Below are 13,850 nucleotides of genomic sequence, written 5' to 3' on the forward strand. Positions count from 1 at the left end.
TCTAGTGTGTCACCTTGAGAAAGCTACACGACCTCTCTGGGTCTCGGTTCACTCTTGGGGTTGGTTGTAGGTAGATCAACTTAATACATGTAAAGCATCTAGAATGTAATTGGTGCTCAATAAAGTCAGCTTTCAGAAGATGGGGAGGAAGAGGAGGAAGGGGAGAGGTAACAGCTGGGGCTGGATAACTAGGTGGGTATTCTGTGTGTAGACAAGAGGAGAGTGTCAGGTAGGACGCTGAATGAATGCATTCAAGTTCGGTCCAGGGATAAGACTGGTTTTTAATGCCCTCCCTGGATTTCATTTTTCCCAGCAATAAAATAGGCATCATCATTTCTGGACAAACGTTGCTTTATTGTGTGGAATATTCTCCACCTTGGGAAGAGCAGGAGCGCCCAGGGACCACTGCCTCCACTATTTGCAAGAACCACGGGTGACCTTCAGAAGGCACCTTCAGAAGAGCCCCTTCAGGGGGCAGGGTTCCTGGATCCCAATCTAAGCCTTCAATAGAGAAACACTGGTTTTCAGCTAGTTATGGAAATTCTGGGAGTCTGAGGCGATCATACCTAGCAGCTCTGTCCACCTCTGAGAGCGATCCTTGGGGCAAAGGCGAAATCATCAAGAATATTGTAAGCGCTGAATATGGGATACCCACCAGGAAGTGGCATTAGCGGCTTCAGCATAAGGGCTAATCGTCTGATGGAAACTCAGGAGCAGCAAACAGCTGGTGAGAAACTCCAGAGCCACCCTCAGGAAAGGACTCCAGGGGGTCCCTTCTGGCCCTCCCTACGTCCACTCCAGTCTTCTCTAGCTCGGAAAAAGTCTCTGCTGCCTCCAGAAAGACATCCCCGAATTCCTATCCCATCACCAACCTTGCTGGGGACATTCTGTCGTGATCGTATGAACACAACGAGGCCAAGGAAGATGCTGGAAAGATGAAAAAGCACCACTGTGACAGGAGTGTCCCAACAGATTTCTTCCAGAGCTACCCCGTCATGCCTCTGAGAGTCCAAGACCCCAGCGAGACCCCCCAACTGATGATGCAGGCAGCCTCGCACGCCAGCCGGCTGGACCCCGGTGCACTGGAAGGAATGGTCCAGACAGGGCAGGACTGCTGCAACCTCAAGGAGCCACGTGTCCCCCGAGTGCCACCAATCCTCAAACTTTGCATGTCATGAGAGAGTCTCCTCCGCGGTTCCTGTCGGCCTCATTCCAGCTTCCACCCCGGCTCTCGTCTGGATGGCCTCTGTGGGGGAAGAGACTGGCCCATGATTCAGGGCCCGCGCAGGAGCTCTGAGAAGGGAAGCCTTTCCCTGATTCCCCAGTAGTACCAGTGACCGCTCTCTCGGGAGGTCAAAGAAATCAGGTCAAGGAAAGACAAGCCAGAGAGTGTGTGGAAGGTCTGTGCGCCCCCCGTGCCTGGCCTCCCTGCCTATGAGATGAGGAACAGGACAGTGAGGGCGCCAGCTGGCTCAGCTGGTAGAACACCCAACTCTTGATCTAAGGGTCGTGAGTTTGAGCCCTGTGCTGGGGAGAGAGTTTACTTAATAACAAGAAAATATGTATTTTTTTAAATTGGACCGCCTGGGTACAAATTCCAACTCTGCTTCTTACCAGCTATGGGACTTTAGGCTAATGAATCATCTCCCCGAATCTCAGCCTCCCTGCCTGTGAAATGGGTATAACAGAAGGCTAAGTAGAACCTAAACTAATCATAGTACCATAAACCGTATCCCAAAGCTTAAAGTTAGTAAGGGGATAAGCGAAGTTACTATATAGAAAGTACTTTGTGTCGTGTTTGGTACAGGAGAGGCATCTGAAAAATACTCGCCATTATCATGGCCATAGGAATTGTTGCTGTCAACTAATCTGTCCACTTAACAAATATTTACTGCATTTACCTACAATGTGAGCTTATCCCCAGACACAAACACACAGGCCATTTCGTTGACCATGAGGGGCTCCTGGTCTAAGCGCCTTAGAGAACTAAGGTGTTCCCGGTCAGTACCAACCCGAATTTGTTCGGATGCCAAGATAGGACCACGTGGGTTACAGACGTCTCTCTTTGCCTGTCCTCTCACTCCTGTGTGGAGGGCCACAAAGCCCCCCAGAAGGGATACAGGCCAGGGAGCCTGGAGCCCTGGGCTGACACTCCAGCTCTGCCACTGCCCACCTTGCAACTTGGACCAAGTGACTTAACCACATTGAGGCCCACAGGGCCGCACCCAGTTCCCACGGTCTCACCAGCCTCGCCAGGGACAGCATTCCGCAGCGGCGGATGAGCCGAACGGGGCTAGGAGAGACTCTGTGAAGATGAAAACGTAATCATACTTGTAACAGCGACAACTGTGACCATTCGCGGGTGCTCCGTCACCTGCTGAGGGTTCCTTTGGCCACTATTATGGTCCTTAGCTCACAGCCGGACAGCTGCAGGAGCCGGGACTTGAATCCTGCGCAATCTGAGCCAGCTGTGGCCGACCACGACCCCACACAGCCTCTGGGGGAGGGACAGGAGTGTCGCACCCCGGCCACCCAGAAAGACAGACAGCAGCCCCCAAAAGGGGACAGCCGAACTACACTCCTGAAACCCAGTCTCCCTACCCAGGAGCCTCCGGGCTGGATGGCAGCAACTGCCCTAGCTGCCCCGCAGCGTGGAGCCGTCCTCCGCTCTTCTTAAAATTTTCTTTTTTATTAAGTGCACCTTGTAGCCAGGCTCTCACTTACACATCTTAACCTCCTCTGGGCTATTGATTTCTCATTCTATTAAATCCTCTTCTTTAACTCTGGCCCTTAAACTCTAATTCTAAACATATGTTTACTCCACAGTCCCTCTCCCAGGCCGCCGCTGTGGTGCCCTGTCGTGGGGGTCGTGCCCGCCCCCCCCCGCACCCCCTCCCTTTGCCAGGGAGCCTGCCCGAGACTCTGTCCCTGAGATCGAGTGTGTCATATGCCTGAGATGACAGAGGTCACAAAGAATAAACTGAGGCAGCAAGAAGTAGCCTGGATTCTGATGGCAGGGGGAGCCCCAAGACACCCCATTCCCGGACACCGGAGGTCCCCCGCAGTCTTCCAGTCCCCTCCTCACCCACCATGTTCCACCAGGAATTTCAGTAACAAACATTTGTTAAACATGACTTGGGGCCATTTTAATAAGACAAATATTTATTTAGCACCTGCCCAGGGCATGGCACTGGGGACACCCCTGTGAACGTGTCTGGAGGGAAGCTCAGCCCAGGGGGCCCCTGGAGGCAACAGACCGGGGAGCAACTTCTAGCAGGAGTCCACGGGCCACCCAGGCTCCCTCCCCAAATGCTCCCGGGCCCACACCTGCCTCCCAGCACTTCTGGGAACACACTCCTCGGCTTTCCCTCAGGCCTGCTTCCCCTTCTGGCTTCCCCGTTTCTAAAGTGGCATTACCATCCTGGGGAGCCTCCAGGGCTCCAAATCTCTAAGTTCTCGGCGACACTTTCTGCTGCCTCGTCTGCTATTTCCAATCTGTCCTCACGTTCTGCTGTTCCTTGGAAATGCCACTCAAATGCACCCCTCCCCTGCTGCCAGTGCCCCCAGCCCTCAAGCCCTCTCTGGGCCCTCACTCATCGGCCTGCCCAGGAGGCTCCACACCCCCCAAGCCCCAGGCAGCCAGTGAACCTCTTCTCTTTGGCTTTCAAGGTCCTCTTGAATTGTTAGCTCTACCCTATGCCTGCCACCCTGACTCCCCGAAGACAGGACCCCTCAGTCTGTCCCCACACATCACCCACCCCTCAGGCCACCCCTGTCCCCCCCACTCCGCCCAGGCAGCCCTCCTCACTGGCTAAGTCCTTCCCCGTCCTCACTGACCTCCAGCCCCATCAGACCGCCAGCATCCACGGCAGCCTGAGCACATCCACCGCACCCCTCCTAGTCCCATCCAGGGGGCATCCTCCTGTGCTGCCCCCCAAATCCTTAACCTGCTTCGCTAAGCCCTGCCTCACTGAGGACCCCCCAAAGACCCAAACGCTGCTTATGTAAATGACTGAGGTGTTGAGTTGTTCCAAGAAAACCTGTATCAGATCTTTCCATAAGGAGGCTTCTCCCTCCCATTTTTAAGCCCACGTATGAGGGAAGGAAGGGGGGGTTCTGGAGTGCTCCCCGGACCATGGCGGGGCTCAGAAGGGCTCCCTGTAGGCCCCCTTTCCTCATCCGTAAACATGGAGCTGGGGTGACTGTGCAATGAGCGGCGTGTGCGGTGCTAAACCGATTCCCTCCTTCCTTCCCACGATTTACCTTGGCCTGCTACCGTGGCATAAATTGCTTTTTCGTGTTGGGTTTGTTCAGTGTAAGGCATACCCTATTTTATGTAACCAAATGTTATCATCAAGCAACAACTATTTCTTCCACTCCCTCTATAAGCAGGGGCCGGTGCACGGGTACGGAAAACCGGGGCACGGAAGGACAAACTTCAGGCACCAGGCAAAGGCCTTGCTCCTCAAGGGACCTGCCTTCTGGGCAGGGAGACCAACAGATCACCCCAAGGAGGCAGGGTGACAGGAGCCCTCCATGTGGCCTTCCCATTGACAGATCACGTGCCCACACAAACAGAGCCATGCTGACAACTAGCCTCTCGGGCAGGGGAGATGGTCCCCATTTTACAGGTGAGACAAATGAGGCTGAGAGAGGTTAAGCAGTTTGTTCAAAGTCACCCAGAGAGTGACAAGAAGACAGGAAGCCGGATCTGCCCGTCCCTTAGCCTGGGGCGAGGGCAGGTGGGGCAGAGAGGGGGATCAGGTCCAGAGGCCTAAAGCATGGCCACAGGAGGAGGCCCGTAAACTCCAGCTACCCCCACGGAACCGAGTCCAGGAGTTGCGGGGTGTGGGGGGGAGACAGCCCTGAGGCTCCTGAGACCTGGTCACGACGCATTACAAATGCCATCTTTCTGGGAAAGCAGGTGTGGCAGCAGGGTGCCTGGACATAGAGCCCACAGGCCACCCACGGAGGAGCCTGTGTCCCCATCACCCAGGGGCTGAGTCCAGCATGGGGCAGTAGCAGTACTAAAGGAAAGGTCAGGCCAGGTAGCAAAAGCGCTGGAAAGAACTGAACACCAAAGGGATAAGGCGCCCAGGAGTTGGGTGGGGGAGACAGAGGAGGAAGACAGAGCCTAGGGGTCTGCGGTTTCCAGACCAGTGTCTGGAATAACCTGGAACTCTCTGTGGGAGGCAGTTAAGAGGAAGCACGGGGCCGGCGGGACATCCTCCTCCCTCATGCCTCCCCCACACCTCCGCCATGTGCAGAAGCCCCCAGTCTAGGGCTGAGAATGCAGAGCCAAGAATTAGCCAGATTCAAGACCTTGGTGGGGAAGGCAGTGGGGACCACCAGCCAGCCCCCACGGGGAGGGGAAAGTGTGGCGCTGACCCTAGAGAAGGTGAAGGTGAAATGAAGCTCGGGACAGGGAGAGGAAGGGCCGAGCAGCAGAGACCTTCTCCAGCAACAAGTAGCAAGACCCGAGCACTGGGCTGGGAGTCCGGAGCCCTCCTGTGTGGCCGCAGAGCCTTGGGCAGGTCACCTAAGCTCTCCGGATCTCAGAACCTGGGGGAACCAGTGATCCCTCCTTAGAGGGCGACAGTGCAGATGAGATGCTTGTAGGGCCCTCGTAGAGATCAGATGAAGTAATTCTCCTAAAAAGCATTTGGAAAACTGCGGCGCTCATCACACACATAAGGGATTCGTACTCTGCAGAAGTAGCGGCAGAGGCTTTCTTCCCACACACTCCCTGCCACGGCCTACCCCCCACCAGCCGCACAGCACCCGCCCCTGCCACCCCACTCCTCTGCTTTTCCAGCAGTGTCTCCCCTCGCCCAGGACAGGTCCTCCTTCCTCCCATCAGGTCTGGCTCAGACCCACTCTCCAGGAGCCCCCCCGCATCCCCTCATGACGGCCCCCACTTCTCTCCCACTCCTCCAAAGTTCCTCTCCATCCTCGGGGAAAACCAAACTGGAAAGCCAGACCGGGACACAGACCCAGGCTCTGGGAAGAACTTTTGGTGCTGATGAAAATGTCAGCCAATGATCAAGACGCCTGGGGGGCGGGGGAGGGAAATAAACAAAGAAAAGCCAGAATGTCCTCCCCGGTGCCCCTCCACTCACTACCCCGCCTTCCCCACCAGGCACTGCCAAGACCTCCAGGGACCAGCCTTGCCTCTGGTCTCAGGTGGCAGGCCCGGAGGAGGGCTAGGGGATAGAGCCAGCCAGGCGGGCAGGAGGCTGGTGGGCAAGCCCGGGCCACAGCTCCCCATGGAAGTCTCGCTCCGCAAGAAATGAACAAAATACGGAAAATTAAACAAACCCAGACACTGTAATGTGTGCATATTAGATTAACTCTCCAAAGGGTCGCGACCTTGAGGAACACATCCAGCCAGTGAGGAAAATAATAAACCTGATTAATGATGAGGCATGGGCTGCAGCTTCAGCAAATACAACCGGCCTGACGATGCCCAGTGGAGTTCCTGGGGCTTCCTTCCCAGGCTGGGGGTGGATGGGGGGTGCGGAACCCAGCTGACCTCCCTAGGCCCCTCGCGCCAGATCACAGGAGCACAGACACTCGGGGGACAAAGCAGGACCACACTGCTCTCTCCGATGTCCACTGCCAACCCAGACAGCCTCTGTCATAGGGGATGCCAGCCGTTGGCAGGTGCTCCTGGAAGTGTCACTGTCACCCAGGTGACCCACCGGGAGCTTAAGTGAGGGTACCTCTCTGCTCCTAGCAGGGCTCCGCACTCCGGGCCAGCCCCCAGGACCATTCTGTCTGGTATTGGAGGGGCCCCGGCCTTGCCCAGAGCTCCCCTCTTCTTTCCAGACAACCCAGGCCCTTGGGAGACATGCCCAGGAGAGCCACTGGAGGGAGGCAGGGAGGTGGCACCTCCTGGCATCACCAGACAACAGCACCAGGAGGAAGATGGCAGCATAAAGTAGAGATGCCAAAAGCTGTGCAACCAAAGGTCCAGCAGGGGAGAAGCTCGGGCCGCAGCGCCCCACCACTGCCAGGCAGGCCGGCTGGCCAGAGGGCCCCGGCCCAGCCCCCCACCGCCGCCGCCCCCGCCCACTGGCCAACTCTCCCCGGGCTCCGGCTCCTCCTCTCTCACTTTCTTCAGCTCCAGGGAGCCAGGGAAAGAGACACAGGTGCTCTCAGTGCCTTGAAACCCCTGTCCCAGCTGTCGCAAGCCGGCCCTCCACCCAGGCCAGGTCTGAGCAGCTCACCGCTCTGCCAGTCCTCACCGGAGAGAATCTCAATCAGCTCCCCTCCCCCCCCCCTCCTCCTTAGCCCCCTCCCCCATCACACGCCCAAATGCAGGTCTCCAGAGTTTCTCCCTCACTTCCCACTCGGGTGAACTAGGGTGAGGTGGGTGGGAGCCTCATGAGTCCAGGGAAAGAGGGTCATTTCTGATAGGACGCCGGTCCCCCGAAGCGAGCCCGGCGTGGAGGGTGGGGGTGTGGTGGTGGCCGGAGTCCAGCGCAGGGGCAGGGGGCAGCGGAGGCAGATGGCAGCGAGCAAAGAGGGAGGGGGGCCTCGTGGGCTCCGGGGCTGCGCCGGGATGGGGCAGAGCAGCCGGGGCCGGGCGGGAAGCAGGGGTGACGGCGGCTGGGGGAGCGCACCGGCTGCGGGCAGGGGCCGGCATCCCTGCAGGGGGCAGAGGCAGGGCGGGGAGTTGCACAGGGGAAGGGGAGGACCAGCGCGGGAGGATCGCGAGCCCGGGGAAGGGCTGCGGAGGGAGAGAGACGGGGATGGAGACTGGAGGAACTATGGGAGCGGAGCGATGGGGTCCAGAGCCCGGGAGACGCAGGGATCCGAGGGCAGGGGACCGGCGGGCTGAAGGCGGGAGAAGGGAGGCAGGGCGCCGGGGAGGCGGTGGGGGCGGGGGGCAGGGAAGGGTGCGGGGCAGCGGCCCCGGGGGAGCGGAGAGGCAGAGACGTCAGAAGTCGGGGGGACGGGCGCGGGAGGGGGCGCGCGCGGGGCCCGCGCGGCCGGGACGCGAGGGGCGCCGGGGGCAGCCCAAGAGGCGGGCTGGGGGGCGCCGCGGCGGGCCCTGCCCTTACCTGGGCGGCTCCGCACGCCGGGGGCTGAGCTGGGGCCGGGCCGCCGGGCTGTTGTTTTCCGGTTCTCCCTGCTTCCGCAGCAGCCGCGGCGGCCCCAGCGCGATCCGCCGGCAGCTGAAGGCAGTCTGTGTCCGGCTGCGAGCGAGCGGGGAGCGGGCAGCGCGGGAGGAGCGCGGCCGAGGCACGGGGCGCCGCCCGGCGGCCAGCGCTGGAACTGCGGCGGCCCGCGCACGCCGGCCGGGGGGGCGCCCCTTCGGGGCCGGGTGGCCGGCAGCCCGCACACCCCGGGCGCCGGCTGGGGGGCCTCGTCCGGCGCGCCCCAGAGCCGAGGCGCAGGAGGAGCGGGCCGGCAGCGGGGCCGGGCGGCCGGAGGCAAACTTGACGCCGCCCCGGGGGGGCCGGGGCCGAGGCCGAGCGGGAGGCCGGGGCCGGGGCGCGAGGGGCGCGCGGAGCTGGACGGCCGCGGGACGAGAGGCGGGCGCTGCGGTGTAGTGCCCTGGAGGCGGGTGGGGGGAGGCACCCGGGCACGGCCCGCACCGCCCGGCGCGAGGGGGCAGTCGGTCCCGGCCCCCGGAGTTACAGCCCGGCCGGCTTCGGCGGGCAAAGGGCGCCCCCTTGTGGGGCTTGGGGGAACCGCGCGGGGGACGAGCGTGCGGGGTTGCCAGAGACTGCGGCCGGGCGGCGGCGAAGACGGGGAGCTGGAGACTCCGTGCGGGGACGGGAAAGCGAATTGTACCAGAAAGCCAGAGAGACCCCGCGCCTGGGTTCCAGGGCGCTGTTTGATGAGAACAAACATCTTGGGAGGAACTATCTCCTCGTATAACGGATGAGGACCCCAAGGCCAAGAGAGGAGCACAGTCCAGCCCAGAGCCCAGGGCCCCAAGTGAGCGAGGTAGCGAGAGGCAGGACCGGGAGGGCAACCAAGCCGTCTGACACGCAGTCGGTGCTCTGTTTGCTACAGCGCAGCTGCGCCCAGGAGGAGGCTGGGGAAGGAGGTCCAAGGCCCTGTGAGGTCCGCAAACATCGGTCCCTCTTTTCCACCACACACGTTGGTCTTGGCTGACAACCGAACCGATCACAGAGCCCTCCTGCCCGCGGGGCTGCAGCCCCCACATCCACAGCCTGATGGGACCCTCGGTGAACAGTTTGTTCTCAGCCTTGGCGGTTGGGTCTCAGGCTTGAAGGGACAGAACACTGGCTGGCATGGCACTCCCCACAGAGGGTTGGCCGCCGGCCCTTGCCACCTCCCTGCCACCCAGACTGCAGGCAGCAGTGTGGCTCACAACTTCACATCCCCCACCTCCCCACGCTGGCCGGGATCATGCTCCCTAGGGAGGACATTATTTAGCACCAACTGTGTACCACGACAACAGCAGGTACACACTGTCTTTCCAATCACCTTCACATCAATTGGCAAAGTGAAACTGGTCCCCTTCCGCAGAGGAGGAAGCTGGCAAAGCAGGCCACAGGGGTGAACAGGCTACACAGAAGGAAGTTCTAATTCCAGCTCTAGTCCCTCAGTCTGGGTGTCATTTGCCAAATGGGCAGAAGGACTGCCCTGAGCCCAGCAGAAAGTACACTGGAGGGATCCCTGGGATCTGATGCAAGAGACTTCAAGACCCTCTGCTTCCGTTTCCACATCTCTAAACACAAGAAAAGCAAACTAAATAATCTCTAGAAGGACCTCCAACTGTGAAATTCCAAGCATGGTTCCCGGGGCCCCTTTTCCAGGAACAATGTAAGATCAGTAAGACCATAGAAGCTTAAGGGCTTGGGAGAAAAAATACTGAGTGAAACTCTTCATCTTATTCTTTTGCCTGGTGAGCTCATCCTATTAACCAAGGAGGCGGGAAGGAGCTTTGGACAAGGTCAGACACATTGCTGATGGGTCTGAGGTAGCCCCCGTTTCTCCCTTTCCTGCAAGGATGAGTCTGTCTTGCCCCTCAGGGCTCTAACCCTAGAAGCAAGGGTCCCTCTACAAGTCAGGGGGTGGGTGGCAGGGCCAGAAAAGCCCACCGGCAGCCCCATGCTGGGGTTTGTGAAGGGACAACAACCTCCCTTCTTCTGCTCTCAGCTGATGAGCGGTCTGGAGTACTCACTGCTCTCCGCATTCTTTTTTCCTGAATGTCAGTGCCACTTGTCCCTCAGAACTTGATTCCAGACAGGCTAAGTTCCCCAGCTCAGCTGGGGTTGGGGATGGGCTGCGGAGGTCAGTCCAGACCATTTGGGGGATTCCCGAGGAGCTGGGAAATGGGGCTCCCCCCCCCGAACTCCTCAACTGAAACATCTGTCCCAGCCAGGGTTCAGCAGTGCCTGCGCACCATGAGGGAGTCTTGTGGATCTGAGTTCTTTGGGGGCTGGAGTGCACAGGAAGGAGTCTGTTTTCCCACGTTTATTGATAGCTTCTTCCTCCTTTGTCAGCAAAGAACACGTGATCTTAACTTTACTGACCATCTTTTCCAAAGGTCCCTGTGAAGGCTCATCACAAGTGCCTAGCGAGCCCACTGCATCGGTAGGGCCAACTGAGGCCTCCAGTGACCACGTGACTTTTGCATGCTTGACCTCGGGGGTCATGCCATCCCCCTGTCACCACTTCTTTTTTTTTGTTTTGTTTTGTTTTGTTTTGTTTTGTTTTGTTTTTTAAAGATTTTATTTACTTATTTGTCAGAGAGAGAGAGGAGCGAGAGTGAGCACAAGCAGACAGAGTGGTAGGCAGAGGCAGAGGGAGAAGCAGGCTCCCCGCTGAGCAGGGAGCCCGATGTGGGACTTGATCCCAGGACGCTGGGATCATGACCTGAGCCGAAGGCAGCCACCCAACCAGCTGAGCCACCCAGGTGTCCCCCTGTCACCACTTCTTAGCTGCAGCCTCTAACAGATGTCCCTGCCTTCAGATCGGCCCCCTAGCACCCCACAAATGGCTGCCCAAGTGAGGGATCTAAAACGAACATGACTGCTTAGCATCTCCACTTAAAACCGTTTCATGACCCCATGTGGCCTATAAAGTAAAACTGAGTCCAACACACCTCGGCACAGCGTGTCAGCCCACGCATCGCGCACCACTGCCCACCTCCTGCTCCATCAGTGCCAAGCTGCCCACAGTTAGTTCCCTGGTCCTCCTGTTTTATGCTTCTGTGAGCATTCTGTGAATGTTAACATTGATTTCGGCCCGGAAGGTCCCTAAACCACACCCCTCTGCACACACCCACACACACACACAGATGTGTACACGCACGCACACACACATGCACCCAAAACTCAGTTTAGGAATCTCCTCCTACAAGAAGCTGCTCCCCTCTCTAGAATTCTCTTGCACTTATTAGAGCTAATCGTTACTTACTCGATTCGTGTCTGCGTGCGCTTAAAGACTACGGACTTGTTCCCCTGGATTTATTTTTAGCTTCTTCCTTCTTTGTATTTTCCTCAGGTATACCCACAGAGCAGAACAGTTGTTCTTAAATTTACCTACCACCTCTTTTCTAAAGATCCTTTTGAAGGTTAATCCCAAGCTCGTAATGAGAATACAGACTTGAAAAAAAAATCTATATTAACAACAGAATGCCTGGGATTGTAGGTGCCCAGTAAATGTGCTGAATGAATGAACCAGCATGAAGTAGGGGTTAGTGAGGTCTGCTGTTCTGGCAAATCGAGTTTGCTTCTGTCGCTGGTCTCCGTGAGCCAGATGAGACTTCCTGACGGGCACTGTAAACCACTGGTCCCCGCTAAGCTTGCAGCCTTTACAGACCTAAGCTGAACGTAGGGTTCAACTTCAGGGCTGGCCGAGCGTCCTCACCGCCCCACGGGGTCAAACGCAGCAGCCCCGCTGGAGGACCGCACTCTACTCCAGATTAAACGACATAATTCTCTGTCCTTCTTGCCGCCTGTCTGGGGGATACACGGTTCCCTCCTAAAGGAGAATGTCTAACAGGACCAGCTGAGAAGCAGAACTGAAATGAGAAAGAGAATCGTTCTTTGATTTTACTTTGATTTTTTTTCTTTCTTCTCTTGCCTTAGAAGAGACGCTAAGCCATGGTTTTGCTTAATGACATTGTGACTGAGTGTCGGCCCAGAGCAGATATGTGCGCCTGTGGGTGTCGATGTACACAGTCCCCAGGCCCCACGGCGGCACGTCACTCAGCCTCGCTGACTGTAAAGACTATGTCTATGGTGAAAAAGCCCCATCTCCCCTTGACGACTGTGTTCTGCCATCCCAGTACTAACCAGGCCCGACCCTGCTTAGCTTCCGAGATCAGACGAGATGGGGCGTGTTCAGGGTGGTATGGCCGTAGCCTGACCCTGCTCTGATGCAGCTCCTTCCCCCAACCTCTCTTCTCTCCATTTCATTAGTCTAGGCATACAGGATTCTGCTCACACGGAAATTACAGTGAAAACGGGGATCCTCCTTGATCGGAATACCCTGGCCTCTCCTCCTGTAGGCCTGCTCTGCTCCCAACCTGAGAACCTAAGTCGTCTCCACCCCGTGTCTCAGTTTCCATTTACTTCTGCACAGAGGAGATAAGCCATCATGGCAATTTGTTCTTCTTCTAGAAATCTTTGGTGCCTATTATGTGTCAGGCCCTGGAGACGAAATAGGAAATAAGACAAATCCAGGGCTTGGCCTCTTGGGGTTCAGTCACATAAAAAAATGTCATCTCTTGTCACAGTTCTGGCACACTCTGATATCAGGTATTCTCTGTGCCATCTTTCCCATACAGTGGACTCCGTCACGTGGTCACGGTCTCGGCAGCAGGCTGGGTGGGGTGGAGGCCAGCAGCAGGCACCTGTGGCTTAGGGCGAGTCCCGCGTGGAGGACGACTGGGCACAGACCTCTGCGAGAAGGGGATAAGCCCACTTAAGTCAAACTGGATGAAGGGCTAAAAGCAAACGATGAAAGAAGTTGTACGTTTTCTCACCCTTTCACTGTTGTCCTTCTCGAGCTCCAAGAACAAGAGTGACTGGAGAAGCTCTACAGTGGAGAGGGAGGAAGAGGGAGGGAAGACAAGGAAGGTGGGGGTTGGGGGGGTGCCTGTTGTATCTGGGAGCAAAGCCTGATTGCTTTAGCAGTGAGAGGACACAGGAGAGGGTCTGCGTTCACAGTGCAACCACCTCGGGATGCAAGAATAAGATGCCAAGGGGGGCCCAGGGTGGTCTTGTCGTTTGGGTGTCTGACTCTTGGTGACAGTCTGGGGCTTGACCTCAGAGTCCGGGGATCAAGCCCTGCATCACGCTCTGTGCTCAATGGGTAATCTACTTGGGATTCTCTCTCTCTCCCTCTGCCCCCTGCCTCTCTCTCTTTCTCTCTCAAATAAAGAAATAAAATCTTTTTAAAAAGGGCGTCTGTGTGGTTTAGTGGGATAAAGCATCTGCCTTCAGCTCAGGTCATGATCTCAGGGTCCTAGGATAGAGCCCCACATGTCGGGCTCCCTGCTCAGCAGGGAGCTTGCTTCCCCCACTTCCCGCCTGCTTCTCTGCCTACTTGTGATCTCTGTCTGTCAAATAAATAAGTAAAATCTAAAAAAAAAAAAATCTTTAAGAAATATATAAGATGCCAAAATAAGTAAATAAGATGCCACTTTTCACATCATCCCGGGTGGCTGGGGTTTTCAGCTTATCCAGAGAACAGCTTTGCCTGCATTGTGGTTTTAAGTCTTACCATGAATTACTATGAAACGACCCCAGGATAGTGTAAAGGTAAAAAAAAAAAAAAAAAAAAAGATGTGTGTGCATATGCTTGTGTATATATGTCTCTCTACAGATAGATAGGTAGATAGATAGATGGATGTTAGT

The 13,850-nt window shown here is 57.1% G+C and overlaps 2 protein-coding genes across 2 annotated transcripts in view; both read right to left on the minus strand.

Moving 5' to 3' along the window:
- GRIK4 (glutamate ionotropic receptor kainate type subunit 4) overlaps nt 1-8,243 on the minus strand; it is a 415,050-nt gene extending 406,807 nt beyond the window's left edge. Inside the window, exon 1 of the mRNA XM_045080424.1 lies at nt 8,067-8,243. The gene's annotated coding sequence lies outside the window, so the exon portion shown is untranslated. The remainder of the gene's footprint in view (nt 1-8,066) is intronic.
- LOC123392165 (basic proline-rich protein-like) lies at nt 7,407-11,116 on the minus strand. The gene is made up of 3 exons (XM_045080318.1): nt 11,090-11,116; nt 8,067-8,734; nt 7,407-7,650 (listed from the first exon to the last, which is right to left on the minus strand). Exons 1-3 carry the CDS (start codon nt 11,114-11,116, stop codon nt 7,407-7,409), a joined length of 939 nt encoding a protein of 312 aa, XP_044936253.1.
- Nucleotides 11,117-13,850: the final 2,734 nt, after the last annotated feature.

Source organism: Mustela putorius, unplaced genomic scaffold, assembly GCF_011764305.1.
Source record: "Mustela putorius furo isolate JIRA1106 unplaced genomic scaffold, ASM1176430v1.1 tig00000460_pilon_pilon_pilon, whole genome shotgun sequence".
In the NCBI taxonomy this organism is placed as follows: Eukaryota; Metazoa; Chordata; class Mammalia; order Carnivora; family Mustelidae; genus Mustela; species Mustela putorius.